Here is a 16,692-nt window from a genome sequence, read left to right on the forward strand (position 1 = left end):
GTAAAAAAAGCCTGCACAGACTTCTATACAGAAAATAATTTCATACTAAATAATGTAGCAGAGCACATTTACATTTATAAAATATAGCAGAAATGCTCTGAAATTTTCTCTACTTAAAATATTTAACTAAATATCTAAATATTATGAAACTATCTATACTCTACATAATGTACAAACAAATCATTCAACATCTGCTAACATAGTAATAAATTATCTAACTCAAACACCGTATCTGAACTGCATTACTTTTCTTCTCATATTAAGATGAAGCTGTACATTCTTGTGATGAACATGAAATGACCATGGCAAAAGGTGTAAAACAAGAATCCTTTAGTACAAAATGCGGTACTAAAACTTATTCCTGAGAATTAATGCCATACTTTTCTGATTGTAATCTTGGCTTCCAACTAAGGGAATAATCAATCCAGTCTTGGCATCCTTGTTGAGCTTATTTACTATTTAATGAGTGCATTTCACCTGTTTCCTCCTGAAAAATTTCGTAGCATTTGGTATATCTCTGCAAAAGTAGGCCTGTCTTCTGCTCTGAAAAGTAATATTTAATGAAATGAGGGAAAATATAATATGTTAAAAACTTCGAGATAGTTACATATAAAAAGAAAACAAAAAAAAAAAAAAAAAAAAATTATTTATTTATTTATTTTTTGGAGGAGGGACCAGATTGGCCACCTGTAGTAGGTGTGCTACTTTTGGCATATGCATTTCCATGGCATGCCTCCTAATTTGGAAATAACAACAAAAAATTATACAAGAGATATGAAAAATCAGAAAGGAATATAAACACATATACTTTAATTGTGATAAATTGCAACCTGGGTTGCAAGCATGTTGGGAGTTCACGATTCATATTTACACCCACTGACATTGGTTTAGTGCAGATAGGTTTCATTTTTTTATTATCATTATTTCAAGTGCTTAGCGTAAAATTTCTTTATGTAGGTCGGAAAAATATTAGGTGGCAGAAAGCATGGATCAGTAGGGAAGGGGAATGATTAATTCCCTTTAACAGCTCAACCTTAAAAGTTTTTGTATGGGCTGTTTTAGCTGGTTATTTTTTCCTTCTTTTTTTTTTTGTAAAGTAGTAACTGAATTCTTAAATGTAATCTACGATAATTTTTAAAAAAATTTTGCTCTTTCAAATTTGATTTTTCTTGATTTCTTGATCTGCTCTTAGGCAGATCCAGAAACCAAGCTAACCACATAATGTGTTGGCATATATCAAATGCAATATGTGGCATGCTGCTGAAAATGTTAGCCACTGATGAGTTTGCTCATTTAGTAAATCACAGAATTCAGCTTAATATGTAACTAATCTATTTTAAAAAAAAACAAAAAAAAAAAAACCACCTTTAAATGTTGCAATAAAAAAAAACACATATTCAAAACAAACACTATTGGGTGGGGTGGGGGGAAGTAGCTCATCATTCAGATATAATTTACAGATTGGATTTTTTAAAATCCTTTACTGAGCTATAAAATACACTGTAAATCTGATATACTGCACCTGGCTACACTGTTGTTTCAGATATAATGCATGTGATCATGTCCCCCCGAGGGAGATAAAGAAATGCATCTGGAAAGAGAGAAAAGAGACTGCTTCTACAGGGATGGAATACTCTTAAATACAAAGGGGGTGCAAGAATATTTGCTGATGCTATGGAGGCAGTATTAGACGGGTTGGAAAACTGTTAGCTTGGGGGGGGGGGATACACAGACTAAAAGGTTAAAAGTAGCTGCAGGTAGAAGTGAAGGCGATTCTTGCACTACTTCTATTAGAATAAGCAGCGGCCTGGAGTGAGGGATGCTAGGAGTTTCAGGGACTGATGGCAGTCATCATGAAACAAATAAATACATGGGATGTGTACTAAGAATAGGTGCATGTATACCAAATGCTAGAAGTATAGTAAATAAATTTGATGAATTTGAAGTGTTGGTCAAAATATCAAAGGCAGATATTGTTGGAATATATCAGAGACGTGGTGTCAAAGAGATATTAGGAATGCAGAATTGGAATTTGGGGAGTACAACATGTGCAGAAAGGATAGGAAGGGAGGAGGGGTTATGCTGTTAATTAAGAAAAACCTAAAATCAAAGGAAGTGCATCCGATTGACACAATGGACAGTGCAATGCTGAGTCAGTTTTGTGACATAAGCACTACAAAACCAAAAATAAGAGTAGGAGTGTGTTATAGGACAAATGACTCGAATGAGTATAACAAACAATTGTACAGAGAAATAGAGTGGGCTAGTAAATTAGAATGTCTTATAATGGGGGATTGTAACTTCCCAGATATTGACTGGAACTTGTAGTTTGGTCACTCGCACACTAGAAAGACTTTTGTGGATTTAATGGATGATCGTTTTCTGCAGCAGCATGTTCGAGAGGCAACCAGAGAGAGTAATACAGTACTCTTGACCTGGTTATCAGCAGTGATCATTTGTGTATTAAGAATTTGCAGATAAAGGAACCACTAGGTGGTAGTGATCATAGTGTACTGATGTGGGATTTACTTAAAGATGTAACTACCATCAGTTAAGGAAAAGGTTTTTTTGCTTTCATAAAGGTGACTACAGTGGTCTCAACTGATGACGTTACTAACAGCAAATTCTAAGAGGGAAGCATTCAAGAAATTAATCATGGAAGCTACTAGACATTTCACACCTATTAAGAAATACTGTTCAGGGTTTAGGCTTAAATGGTTGTCAAATGAACTAATGAGACTCGTGGCAGAGAAGAAAAATGTATGGGATGCATATAAATTATCAAGCGATACAGAAGTTTATGGCAGATATAAGCTAGTCTGTAATCAAGTCACACAAGAGATTAGACAAGAGAAGGCAGATCGTGAGAAATCTTTGACAAAGGATGCTAAGAAAAACAGCAAGGATTTATTTTCTTTACTTATATAACGTCTAAAAGGAAGGGGATGAATCAGATTGGCCCACTTGATATCGATGGTTCGACTGTTGATGATCCTGCTCAGATAGCAAACAAACTGAATGAGTATTTTGCATATACATTCACACATGACAAGTTATTAAGGAAGGAAAAGGCCAGTAGGTTATAAAAGCGTAGCAGGGTGCTTAATGATTTTGTAATAACTGAGAGCAAAGTGGAGGAGAAATTATTGAAGTTAAACATAAGAAAGGCACCTGAGGTGGATGGGATCTATCTAGTTATATTAAAGGAGGCAGCAAAAGAACTAAGCAAACCCTTAGTCATAATTATGAGAGCATCCTTGGACTCAGGAGAGGTCTCCATGGACTGGAGATGTGCAAATGTATCCCTATTTCACAAAGGGGGATCGAAGGGTGACACGAGTAATTACAGACCAGTTAGTTTAACTTCTGTTCCGAGTAAAATAATAGAGTCACTGGTTAAAGATGCATTGCAAAATCATCCAGACAAGACTGCAGCAATAATTCAGACAGCATGGGTCTGTTAAGGGAAAGTCTTTTCTGACAAATCTGATTGGATACTATGATGTGGTTACAAAGGAACTGGATGCAAAAAATAATTTTGATATCATATACTTGGATTTCAGGAAAGCTTTTGACACTGTTGTGCATGGAAGACTACTGTACAAATTGGAGCAGAATGGTATTACGGGTAAGTTGCTACAGTGGATAAAAGGATGGTTGAGTGGGAGAAGACAGAGTGGTAATCAATGGACGTTGCTCCTTCTGGAGTAATGTTATTAGTGGAGTTCCACAGGGTTCGGTGTTGGGCCACTGTTGTTTTGTATAATTATCAATGATATTGATGAAGGTATATCAGGCTTAGTGTCGAAGTTTGCAGATGATACAAAGGTTCGCAGGGTTGTTAATGACAGTAATGACAGTGTGCTGCTGCAACAGGACCTAGAAAATTTGGGAAGATGGGCTGGGAAGTGGCAACTGAAGTTTAACATTGCCAAATGCAAAGTACTGCATATGGGTAGCAATAACTGAAGAGAAACGTACCAACTGTGTGGTACTACACTTAGGGTGGTAGGAAATGAAATAGACCTGGGAGTAATTGTGCAGTCGGATAAGAAGTTTTCTGAGCAATGCAGACAGGCTGCACGAGCAGGTCATGGGGTTTTGTCAATGATATGCAGGAATTTTGCTATCAGGGAAAAGGAGGTGATTATCCCTTTGTATAAGGAAATGGTCAGGCCACACCTTGAGTACTGCGTACAGGTCTGGAGGCTTCATGTTAGAAAGGATGTAGATTTGCTTGAGCATGTACAGAGAAGGACAACAAGATTGGTGAGGGGAATGAAGGGATCCTCTTACCAAGAGAGGCTTAAGTTCTGCAAATTGCAGTGGCTGGAGACTAGGCACCTGCGAGGTGATCTGATTGAGGTGTATAAGGCATTGAATGGGTTGAGCATGCTGAATTCTGATGGGATTATTATTATTATTAGCCAAATGATTCGAGGAAGCTTATGGTGCACCAGCCAAAAAAAAAAAAAAAAATTCTGAATTACCTTTAGAGAGAGAGAGAGAGAGTCAGGAGCAGAAGGGAATCACCAAGAAGAGAAGAATGATGATATGCAGCTCAGGACCCTGGGTGTGCCAAGCCCATACTCACCAGATGTGAGCCCTTGATTCTTCCACTTGCTCTGATTATGATCCTAAGGGAGCATAAATTCAAATTGACAAAAGACAGTTGTAGAATAGATGTGTGGAAATCTGCCTTTACCCAGTAGGTGGTTAATTGCTAGAAAAACTTCCGTCTGTCGTTGTGGAAGTTGATAGCTTAAAAAATTCAAGGAGGAACTGGACAAACATTTAGAGGGAATGGTTGTGTGAATTTTTTTTTGGCTGATGCTACATAAGCTCATGCTCTTCCATCACATGCCACTATTACTATTACATCAGTAACGAAATGCTAAAGTTGTTCTCCCCAACTCATGCATTCTATCTAGGTTGCACTGTAATATTATTAGAGTTTTTCTCTAGCATGCTATTCTTTCTCATGCTCTTGTATAATCTTCATGAACTCAATTTACATCCAAGCCTCCACTTTACGAAACACTCACCATCTCAATTATTGCTCCCAATTGCCTTGCCTTATCATTTCTCATCCACCCCAATTCCATTTATATATTTTATTTTGTATAATATTATTCTCTAGCCTTTCTATACTTACTGTATGAAGTGAATCTCTTTTATCATGTTCCACCTTCAGGGTACTTTAAAATATCCCTATCCTTTTACTTTCATTTTATTTTCCTTATTATAATAAGACATTTTCATTCAAAATATGTTTACAGTGCATCATGTTTATGGTGGAAGACAACAGCAAGTTTTACTCAAAGATTTTAGAGAACATGGTACATGCTGATGGTCTTCAGGAAGATCACTTTCATGATGTTTGCACTGTCACCTAAGATTGATGCTCAGCAGGAGATAAGACCATTTTGTCATTCTTACGCACTTCCAGGATAATGCACAAAGATGTGCTTAATAGTAAGCAGTGTGTTATGTTTAGGACACTGAGGGAAATTGCTGCCTTTTGATAGATAGGCTTGGATAGCATTTATGTGTCCAATTCTCAGACATGCAAGAATAACTTCCTCCTGCTTGTTCACTCTGAAGCTAGATGACTATGGTTGTAAAACTGATTTAATGTGCTTCAGCTTGTTGTCTTTTTGATCTTCTCAACTTAGATGCCACTGGTGTAAGCAAATGAACCAATTACCTGTGCACAGTCTTGGTAAGGTATTTTTGTCTATTGTCATGTGGAGTGGTAATCAATTTAATGGTGTTATGGCATTATTTGCCAATTCATTACCAAATGTCTTTGGCAACAAATTGGTAGCAAAAATGTATGTCTCTACCCTGTCTGTGAAGTTAATAAATGTAGGATATCACAAAGGACTGGATGAGAGTCCTGCCTTTTTTCATTGATTGCAATGAACTTAGGAAGTTGGCAAATATTACACTTTCCAGCTAATTAATAGATTTCCTGTATTCTATGGCTATTTGTATTATTACAAGTAAGTTCTGCAGTGTGTATACTACATTCATTTAGTAGTTGTGCTATTCTGACATTTGGGAAAACTGCAGCTATTCCTACTTTATTTTCTTTTTGTCTCATCTATGTATACTGGAACATAATTTTTTTTTTTTATATGAAAACCACAAACATGAGAGGTATTACAGCCTATAGTACTTAGTACCGTGCATGGGTTGGAGGTTGAGACGAAAGAAGATATTTGTTGACGTAAAACTTGAACTTCTGTAGATTGCAATTTTCAGGAAATACGTATGCAGGAAGATTGTTCCAGAAAACGGCAGTTGAATAAATAAACGAGGAAGTTGAGAAGTTGGTTCTGTGAGAATGAAGTTGGGCAGTAAATGGATGTTGACTAGGTGGAGGCACGTGTTCGGACTGTTTTGAAAGAGAGAGCGGGAATTATAGAAGCCAATTCTTTTGAATTGGCTTCTATAATTTCTGCTGCATGCCTTTTCTACAGATACTTCTATAGAAGTATCTGTAGAAAAGGCATGCAGCAGAAATAGTACGTCTATGAGACAGAGAGGGGAGAGACTGTTAGAGATGAGTCATTAACTAACCTAACTGCTCTCTTCTGAATGTAATCTAGAAGCCTGAGGGAGGTTTTGGGGGCACTGACCCAGATGTGGAAACAATATTCCATGGTAGGGTGGATTTTCAATTTGTACAGAGTGAACAGTTGTTTGGAAGAAAAGTAACGCTGAGGAAGCAATATTTGTAATGTGCTTGTGCCAAGAGAGATTAGAAGTCAGGGTAATATCCAAAAGAGATATATCACCTTGCCTAGAAATCGGAGTGTCGCCAAAGATAAGCATACGAGCAGAAGAATCCTTTTTGTGAGATGTAAGATAAGACTGGGTTTTAGAAGGATTTAAATCAACTAAGTTATCTTCGCCCCACTTGAGAATTACCTGGAGATTGGCATTTAAGGAATTGGTAGCGGATATTCGAGAAGTTGAAGCTGATTGAGCAGGGCAAGGTTTCTTAAATTGGAAAGTGGAATGCAATGTGCTATCATCGGCAAAACTATGGATAGGATTTCCAGTCAACGGAAGAAGGTCCTTAATATACAAGAGGAAAAGAGTGGGGGAAAAAACTGAACCTTGGGGGACACCAGCATTAGTGAAGAAGTTAGAAGACAGAGAGCCATCCACCATCACCCTAGTGAGCGATCAGAGAGAAAACTGGATAACCAATTAAATGGAGTGTGCTGGGAATGGTGGGAGGTGTTTTTACCAAGATCATTAATACATGAGTTGGAAAAAAATGGGATGCTTGCAGGTCAACTTTATCCTTGGCTGAAGTGACAACAGAACCATCTGGTTTAGACAGAGGTGGGAACAGAGATGGGCAAAAGTTGCTGCCAATAGCAGAATGCTCAGCTATCATTGGGGCAAGAAGCAAGTTTTCTACTCTTAGCCTGTTCAAAATCTAGTTTGGACTGATTAATAACTGCTTTAAAATGTTCTTGTTTATACTCCAGCATGACCACCAGCTCAGTGGAATTTAAAATAAATCAATCAATATAAATGGTAATTGTATTTAGCAGTCACGGGCTTGAACCCTGGTCCACTCAAAGAGCATCTGCTACTGCACTCATGCTCCTGACCACTCGGCTACATCAGGCCCAAAGAGAAAAAAACTCCCTTCCACAAAGCACCGGTGGGATTCAAACCCATGATCTCCTGTTTACTAGACAGGCACTTTAACCAACTAAGCCACGGTACCACCATTTACAACTGTTGCGAGCTTTGGTGTAGGCAGAAAGGTTAGGATCCAGTATTCTGGTAGGTAAATGAACCATCTGTGCGAGGTCATTAGTAATTGCAAAAGCCTTGGCCTCTTTACCAGCTGGGTCTGTATGACTAGAAAACTAAAGCCAGCTGGAGTTGTGAACATTAAAATCAAGGAGAATTACCTCACTGTTATGAAAGTTAGACTGGAGAAAGTCAAGTTGCAAAGAGAAAAAGTCAGAGTTCCAAGTGATTAGTGGAGTTGGGAGAACGGTAGAGAGATTTTAAGCCAGAGAAGATCAAAAAGAGAAGATTCCAAATTACCAAGTCTCTGACAGGGAATATCGAAATGGACATATGCACAAGTACCACCTTTGAGGCAAAAGGAATCGTACAGCAAATAATTTGGAGAATTGGAAATTGGAATATTCAGCTTGTATGGTGGCATGCAGCTGTAGGATATTCTCTTTGGGTTGTTCCAGTTTTGCCTAGAAATCGGAATGTCGCCAAAGATAAGCATACGAGCAGAAGAAGGTCACATTCACATTTAGAGTGTTTGCAATGCTTTGTAATGTGACACTGATGGATAGGTAGTTATGATACAGAATTTCTCACTGTGGCAAAAATAATATTGATCAGTTAGGGCAGTGCTTCTCAAAGTGGGCGATATCGCCCCCTGGGGGATGTTTGAATTATCCATGGGGGCATTAGGCATGAAAGGGGGCGACAGGTATGATTGTGTGTAACAGGCGGCTTGCAATAATTCGTGCCTTTAATTGCTTTGACCAAATGCTGATTACATTAATGATATGATTAGGCTGAACAGACAAATAGCCTGAGCCACCCGTGTTAACGTGCTACAGACTAACTATCCCTTGAAAATTAAAATGAGCTCTCCCTTTGTTTCTGTGTTGATCAGGTGATGGTCATTCACTAGTTACATTGATTCTAGAACTATTCTACAATTCACTGAATGTTCTGTGGTGTGTTTTCAATTTTATGGCTTATTTAAAAAAATGCTGTGCCAAATATTATTACTGTTCATTATGTCATTCACCTTCAGCATTTAGTTGCAAAAAAACTTGGTGATCAACTGCAAAATTCTCTACAAACTATTATTACTGCTATAAACAAAATTAAAGCACATTCTTTGAATGATTGTATATTTCGAAAGCTTTGTGATCAAAACAGTGAAGATTTCGAACGATTGCTACTTCACTCCGAGGTTCGGTGGCTGTCAAAAGGCAACTGTCTCAACAGATTTTATGAACTCTTTGATACTGTTGTCGAATTTTTTGAAGATAGGAACAACGAACTTAGTAATGACCTCAAGAAAATGAAAACTGATATTGCTTATCTTGCAGATTTATTTACTAGATTCAACTCAGTGAACTTACATTTACAAGGACAAGATGTAACTCTTATTAAGGCGAAAACTCAAATTTCAGCATTTATTTCAAAATTAAAGCTATTTATGCGCAACGTAGGACGACGTGAATTGTATCAATTTCCAAATCTGTTGGAAATAGAGAAAAAAGAAAAAATAGCTGATGAAACTCTACTAACTCTGTGCAACATTTCTATCAAATAGAAATGTTGCACAGAGATATGCAGGAAGGTTCGAAGATCTCCTTAATTTTAAAATTCCAGATTGGGTTATAAATCCTTTTTTAAATAATGACGATGGTGAATGTTTTGTAGAAGAAGAATTGATTGAGTTACAAAATGAAGTTGAACTGAAGCCAAAATTTCAAAATTCATATCAGGAATTTTGGTTACAAAAGAAAATCCCTGACCATTACCTGCATTGTGGGGAATTGTAAAAAAAAATTACTCATTTCTTTTCCAACATCATATCTAGTCGAAACCGGTTTCAGTGCTGTATCTCGATTGCTGACAAAACAAAGAAATTATCTGGATGTTGTTAAACGTGGCGATTTACGACTTCTACTTACAGATATTAAACCTAATATTGATAAGCTAATAAATCTCCACCAAGCTCATCCATTGCATTAAATATTAAAATATAATTAACTATTTCCATTAATATCACGACTTATTTATGTAATTAACTGTAATTTTTATGACTTAATTTAAGTCACTATAACTGACTTTATTTATGTAGTTGTAATTTTTTACGAAGAAGGAATAAAGTGCAGTAAATAGTTTTCTTTATAATTCACAGACATACATGCAGGGCTGCATTTACATTTTTGGAGGCAAACAGACAAATATTCATTTCAGTTATTTAGCTTCACTTTATATTGGTGGGCTAAAAAAAAAAGCCCTGGTGAGGGCTTTATTTTAGGGGGCGGTGATTCAACCGGAGGGGGGGTGATCCAAAAAAGTTTGAGAAGCACTGAGTTAGGGTGATCAGGCAGTGAAGAAACTTTGTATGCATATTGCAACATTGGTTGTTGTCTCCTAATGGAGAGGGCTGCTTGTATGCTTCAGCATATAAACTAGGAATTGGAGGCTCCTAATGCGATACAGTGGTGTGGTAAATGAGGTCATACCACTGCAGAATGCTGGCTTTGCAGAATCACAGAATGGTACTCCACTGTCAAGTTTGGACCTGATCAGAGCTCTATATAAATGAAGTGGCATTAAATGATCAGCACTGGTTTCTGGGAGAACTTGTAGGATATTTAGCTTTTTCAGGCAATTGGTTATCAACTGCATGTTCAAGGAAATTTAGCTTGTGGTCAAAAATGATCGATGAGTAATGAATACTGGTTTGAAATGGTATTGGTTGTCCATCTAATATGAATTCTGCATTGGGATAAAGTCTACGTTGTCAACAGAAATGAATACATGTTTTCTGTGCTAAAGGCTGAAACCATTGATTTGTGCACATGTACTTTATTTATGGCTCCTTGAAGCCACCTCTCTATAGTTCTTGTATTTTGGGAGTGGCAAGAAATGCTGAGATTATCAACAATGCAATGCAATATACACTGCATTTGGAACCTTCTCTGTTGGTGTGTTTATTGCAACTATGAATGGGGGTGGGGCTAAGTACTGAATCTGTGACTCCCTCTTCCTGTGAAAATACTTTGGACTGAAATGGTTTCCAAAGTGTAAAAGGTTAGGCTGGCAAAGCCAGATTATGAGAAATAGCTAGCAAAGGGGGGGGGGAGAAATAAGGAATTCTTCACATATATAAATGCAAAGAGAATATGGTAGACCACAGCTATCATATTCTCTTCTGCAGGATATTCCCCCAATTAATGATTAAATTTTTATAAATAATAACAGTTTACTGCAGATGATGTTCGGTTTCTTCCCTCAATTATGGGACACTTGAAAAATTAAATAGCTGAGAGAGAGGGGACTGATTTATCACTTATGACATATTAAATTTAAAATTTTTATAAATATCAGCATGCAAAATTATTTTCAAGGGTGAAATTACATTTAGAATGGTAAAAACTATCATAGTGTAATTGTACTGCAGATAGTCTGATCCAGTTGTAAGAAAAAAAAAAAGAGAGCACAAAATGAAATTTGCTTATATAATAGGCCATATTGCTCAGTCAATTAGATAGTTTTCTCTAGCATGCTTATTCTCTCTCATGCTCTTACTTAATCATCTTTATGAACTGAATTAATAACATCCAAGCCCCCAATTTACTGAACACTCATAATCTCAATCATTACTCCCAATTGCCTTGCCTTACCAATTTTCATCACCCCCCCCAATTTTTCTTTTGTATAATATTAATCTGTAACCTTTCTGTACTTACTGCATGAAGCGATTTTTTTATTTTTTTTAATTTTCACCTTCAGGGTTCTTTAAAATATCCCTGTCCTTCTACTTTAACTTTATTAGCAATGACATATGATGCAAGAAGACAATACACCATCATACACCATCTTACAAAAAAAAAAAAAAACTTCCCATATCACTTAGCCATTCACTCCAAATGTTTGTCCAGTTTTCCTTGAATCTATTTAAGCTATTGACTTCCACAATGACAGATGGAAGTTTGTTGCCGCAATCAACTACTTTCTCGCTAAAGACAAAATTTTTTTCTTATTATACTGTAATAGGATATTTTCATTCAAAATATATGGCAGGGAGTGGAGTGCTTGCAACTGCTCTTTTTGTGGCAGAGCACTAAAGATACAAGGGATCAGAGCATTGTACTGGTAATCTGAAAATTTCTATGGTTTGCCAGTTTCGTTGGTTGAAAAACCTGAGTTTCTGAGGGTAGAAAAACTGTAAAACCCTTACTTGGAAATTGACAAACTTTGACATGGTGGTGGGGGGGGACCATAAATATTTCCTCCCTTCTTGATTGGAAGTCAGGTCTTTTCCACACAATGTTGTGAAAAATGAGCAAGGAAGCAGTAAATTCTTATTCTTTGCAGGAAACAAGGCAAGGTTTCATTTTAGAAGAACTGAAATGAAATAAGTTCATACTTCCTCACCGGAAAACTACTTGGAGTTCAGCATTAAGGGACTCATTATGATGAATATTTGAGAAGCTGTGATCGTTTATGCAAAACCATGGATATAATTTCCACAGAATGGGCGGAAGATCATTAAATATAAAAGTGAAAAAGGTAGATGGATTTCTACCTTTATCTGTATATTTAATGAAGGAAAATTCAGTATCAGTTGAGAATTTTGAAGAAAAAGAGCTATTTACCATCACATGCTGTGAGCATATCAGAGAAGAAATTAGCTACCCAACTGGTAAAAACCAAAAGATAGCCTATAAGGTGGAAAAAGAAGGCTTTATGCTAAATATAACTGGCCTTTGAGATGTCTAAAACAACTGTTTTAATTTCTTCAAACTCAATCTATGGCTATCCCTGTGGGTGGCACAATGGTAACAATTTCTGCCCTTCCACATAATGTGAAGAAAGCCTGGGTTATAATCCCATCAAGCCAGGAGGAAGTTTGTCTCATAGTCTCAGGTGGTTTTGTGAAAAACAAAGCAACCATTGGAATAGTACTAATGGAATCCATATTGTCAACTGCTAATCAGGTGGAAGGTTTAAGATATAAAAATTTGAAGTTTGTAAATATCTCCATTACTCTGGAAAGCATAGAGGATAATAAGGATGGTAACTGGAAAAACAGGAATTCGTCGTTTTTCTTTGCAAAATGCAAACAGCTGCAAAATAAAAGTGTAAAAAGACAACATAAAACTGAAATCAACACTGTAACATAGGCTTTAAGAATATGAAAAGAAATTCCATCAAAAGCTGGAGACTTTCTGCCATTAAGATTATTCAGGATCCTTCTAATTGCTTTGTCAGAAAACAAACGGAGATATTCAGCAGGATGTGATTTATAAGGCAGAAGGAAATTCACCAAGATCATCAATGTAAGATTTAGAGGGAAAGTAATTTTTCTTAGTAATTTTTAGTAGCAAAGCAATGCTAATAGGTCAGCTTTAGATGCATTTGCAATAAAACTATCAGAATTTAAAAGAGGTTGAATTTTGATGGACGGAAGCTGTGGACAGCAGCTGATGCAAGAGACCAAAAAATTAAGTTTGGGTTTATTAATGACTTGTTTACAAATATTGAAAACTTGAGCACAGGCAGAAAATGTAGCCGGAGATCCTGATAAAAGCTTATTATGATATGTTTTATTCTTGTCCTTAAAACAGCCTTAATATATTTATGGGAAAAATCACGGTTTTCAGATAATGATTATTATTATTAGCCATATGGTGCAAGGACGCCTGAGGCTTATGCTACGTCAGCCAAAAAAAAAAAAAAAAAATTCTGAGTTATCCTGAGAGAGAGAGAGAGAGGAAGGAAATCACCAAGAAAGAGAAGAATGATGATATTCAGCTCAAGACCCTGGGTGTGTCAAGCCCATACTCACCAGATGTGAGCCCCTGGGGTTGTTTGTTGTTGTTTAAGAGCTTTATAGTACAAGAGAAAACTAAAGCCCATAATGCACCAAACAAAGGTTGTAATTATGGATTGTATGACACTGAATCAATGTCAGTACCATCATTTAGGATTTGTTTTAAAGTAGGAGTAGTATGTAGTTTCTCACAACAAATTTTTTTGTGCTGAACTCTGTTGCAGAGAGGGCAGTCAACGCTGATATGATGGACTATAAGCTGAATACAGCAGTAAGAAAGAGATATTCTGCATGTAAACTTGTGTGTGTGTGCATGCGAATTGTTTCATGAGTTGCCTCATCATTTTTAGTTTGGCAGAAACTGGATGGCCAGGATTGAAAGTCTGGCTTAATCTGTAGGAGTTTGTTACTATTTTGAGATTGCAATATGTCTTGCTAGTGGTGTATAGATCAGGTCAGTGCAAGATGCTTATAATCGATAAAAGGATTTGTAAAAGCATTACCAATTGGCTCTTTGGTGAATCCAGCAGCACAGTCATTGTCAAGGATGCCAATGTGGTTAGGGATCCAGCAATATTTTACAACTTGTATTTTCACACAAACACTGCCAAGCATGGTCAAGATACCTTCAAATAGGTGGTTGTTTGTGAGAAAATTTAATGCCATAACATCAAACAGTATCAAGCCCTCTCAATGCCTAAACAAACTACAGTTAATGTAGTAGATAATCCTTTGAGGATGTTTAATATTTTTAAACAACTGGTTCAAAGTTATTTGATGAATATTAATTATTTCTCCAGGATTGGGCCAAGGAATTGGGCACCAGGAACAAGCAATATCACATGATCACACTTTTGGGACTAGGGATATATGGCATTAGGCAACAATTAGGATAGCTATCCTGGACATATCAAATATTACGATTATTTTCCATGTGGGAACAAGAGCACAGTCTTATTTAACAAATATTCATTTGGCATGTATAATTCTCTAGTATTTTAGTGCAGTCAACAATTCCTCTTCTCACAGGTTCCAAAAGCCCCACTCAGCTATTACACCATAAAAAGTGTTTAGAATAGCATGAGGGGGAGACAGTGACAGATATTTCTCCAACTGTAACTTTCAGATGGTCAGAATATCAAGCATTTCAAACTCTTTGACTACTAAGCACTTTATTGTTTTAGGCAGAACCAATTAAGTTTCTGATACATTTTTGAACTTTAAACAATGAAAATGTATTTAGAGACTGGTCTTGCGCAGAGTATAATATAAGATACATTGGAGCTCAGATTATTTAGATTCGTCCTTCAATACTTGACATTACACGAGTATAAGTCATCAATCACAAAGTCACTCTGTGGAGGGTTTCATTTCCCATAGGATTTGTGGAGGTCATTCTATTCCTTTTAGCTCTGGGGTTGTTTCACTTAAGTTTCTGACCCTGCCAAGGGGGGAAACAAAAGGAGTGCCACTGAGTTACCAATCAAAAGAGGTTAGTAAAGTTAGCATGCAATATAAAAACAAAAAAGAAAAGAAAGGTGATGTTTGTTTGTTTGTTATTTGGTTTTTAGGAGCATTAGCAACTAGGGCCATATTGCTCCGGAACATGCGGTGGTCATTTCCTGACCTTTCCACATCCTCTGTATTTGGTGGTGAGGGGCTCGAACCCCGGTCTAATCAAGAAGCGTGTGCTATGCACTGCTGCTCCTTCCCACCTGGAAGAAAGGTGACTTTCCTTTCCCAGCTCCCTTATAATTTTTAAGACAGAGAGCTATTTGTAATCAAAGCAAATGCAAAGGACACCGGAAATAACAAATAACTATATCATTTTAGAAGAATACTTTTTAAGCACAGAGAATTACTGTCAGAAAACAATGATGGCACCCAAATAGAGAACAAAAATTCAATGAGGAGTCAGGAATAAAAGATTTTATTCTCACAAAAAATTCAGTACAAACTAAGGAATAAAATATTTCAATGGCACAAGATTAATTTCTGTGATGTAAAATCCAAGCAAATAGGGGGAACAAGAGATTTAAAACAATAGTTCAAAAAGGGAAAAGGTAATCATACAGATCATTTTATTTGTCATTGCTATAATGCCAAACAGCACAAGAATGAGAAGAGTGATAAGCAAAAAATTCAGGTGGAAAAGGGATAGATATCTGGAGTTATCTCAAATCACAACCTGGTGATGTGAGATGTTGTTGTTTGTTTATTTGGAGCATTAGCAACTAAGGCCATATTGCTCCATGATATGCGGTGGTCATTCCCTGACCTTTCCGCATTCTCTGTATTTGGTGGTGACGGGCTCGAACCCCGGTCTAATCAAGAAGCGTGTGCTACGCACTGCTGCTCCTTCCCACCTGGCTACGGAGGCGCGGTGATGTGAGATACCTATAGAGCAGCTAATGTGAACGGTGTACTTTGAACTGTTCAGTTACATAAAATTTAAAGAATGTGAAATGTGAGGTTAGGACTGTCTGGTATTCTAGTAGGAAAATAAATAAGTTATGTAAGGTTATCAGTAATTTCATGTTCACCAGCTGGATACATACAGCTAGAAAATCAAAGTCAGCTCGAGCTAAAATTGTCACAAAAAATTACTATTAACATTAGGAAAACTTAAACTACAGAAAGTTTTCAAAGAAAGAAAGACACTAAGAAAGAAAGAAAATAAATGATTTGTCAGGTTGAGAGAGAAAAAAAGTATGTAAATAATTGTTGACTCAATAAATTTAATCTATTTTATAGCATGATCCAAACATCCTTTATTTGACACCTCTCACCTAATTACTGAAGTATTCATCTTCCTATATCTCTTGAAATACACATCTCTTATCTTGTATCTTCTACTGGAATATGGCTTTGATGTGGACATTGTCAAGGTTTAAAACACAAATAACCTTGAATTTACAAATTTTAAAATAACTAGACAAGTGAAAAACACTACTGGTGAAAATTTAACAATAAGCCCATGCTTCCATCTCACCACACACAAAAATATATTTTAAAACAATTTTAAAATATAAAGTCCCTGCTTATTTGGCAAATAGTTCTCTGATGAGGAACTTAAATATTTTTGAATGACTGGGCCAGAC

The 16,692-nt window shown here is 36.6% G+C and overlaps 1 protein-coding gene and 1 non-coding gene across 2 annotated transcripts in view; both read right to left on the reverse strand.

The window, feature by feature from the left end:
• Nucleotides 1-432: 432 nt before the first annotated feature.
• LOC150078477 (uncharacterized) overlaps nt 433-16,692 on the reverse strand; it is a 265,739-nt gene continuing 249,479 nt past the window's right edge. The window contains exon 17 of the mRNA XM_090384580.1: nt 433-543. Coding sequence (XP_090240706.1) covers nt 474-543 — 70 coding nt within the window. The 3' untranslated portion in view covers nt 433-473. The remainder of the gene's footprint in view (nt 544-16,692) is intronic.
• TRNAT-AGU (transfer RNA threonine (anticodon AGU)) lies at nt 7,680-7,753 on the reverse strand. Its single transcript has one exon. It is a non-coding gene; the product is annotated as a tRNA-Thr (tRNA).

Source organism: Mastigoproctus giganteus, chromosome 11, assembly GCF_048544385.1.
Source record: "Mastigoproctus giganteus isolate SK-2022 chromosome 11, ASM4854438v1, whole genome shotgun sequence".
Classification (NCBI taxonomy): Eukaryota; Metazoa; Arthropoda; class Arachnida; order Uropygi; family Thelyphonidae; genus Mastigoproctus; species Mastigoproctus giganteus.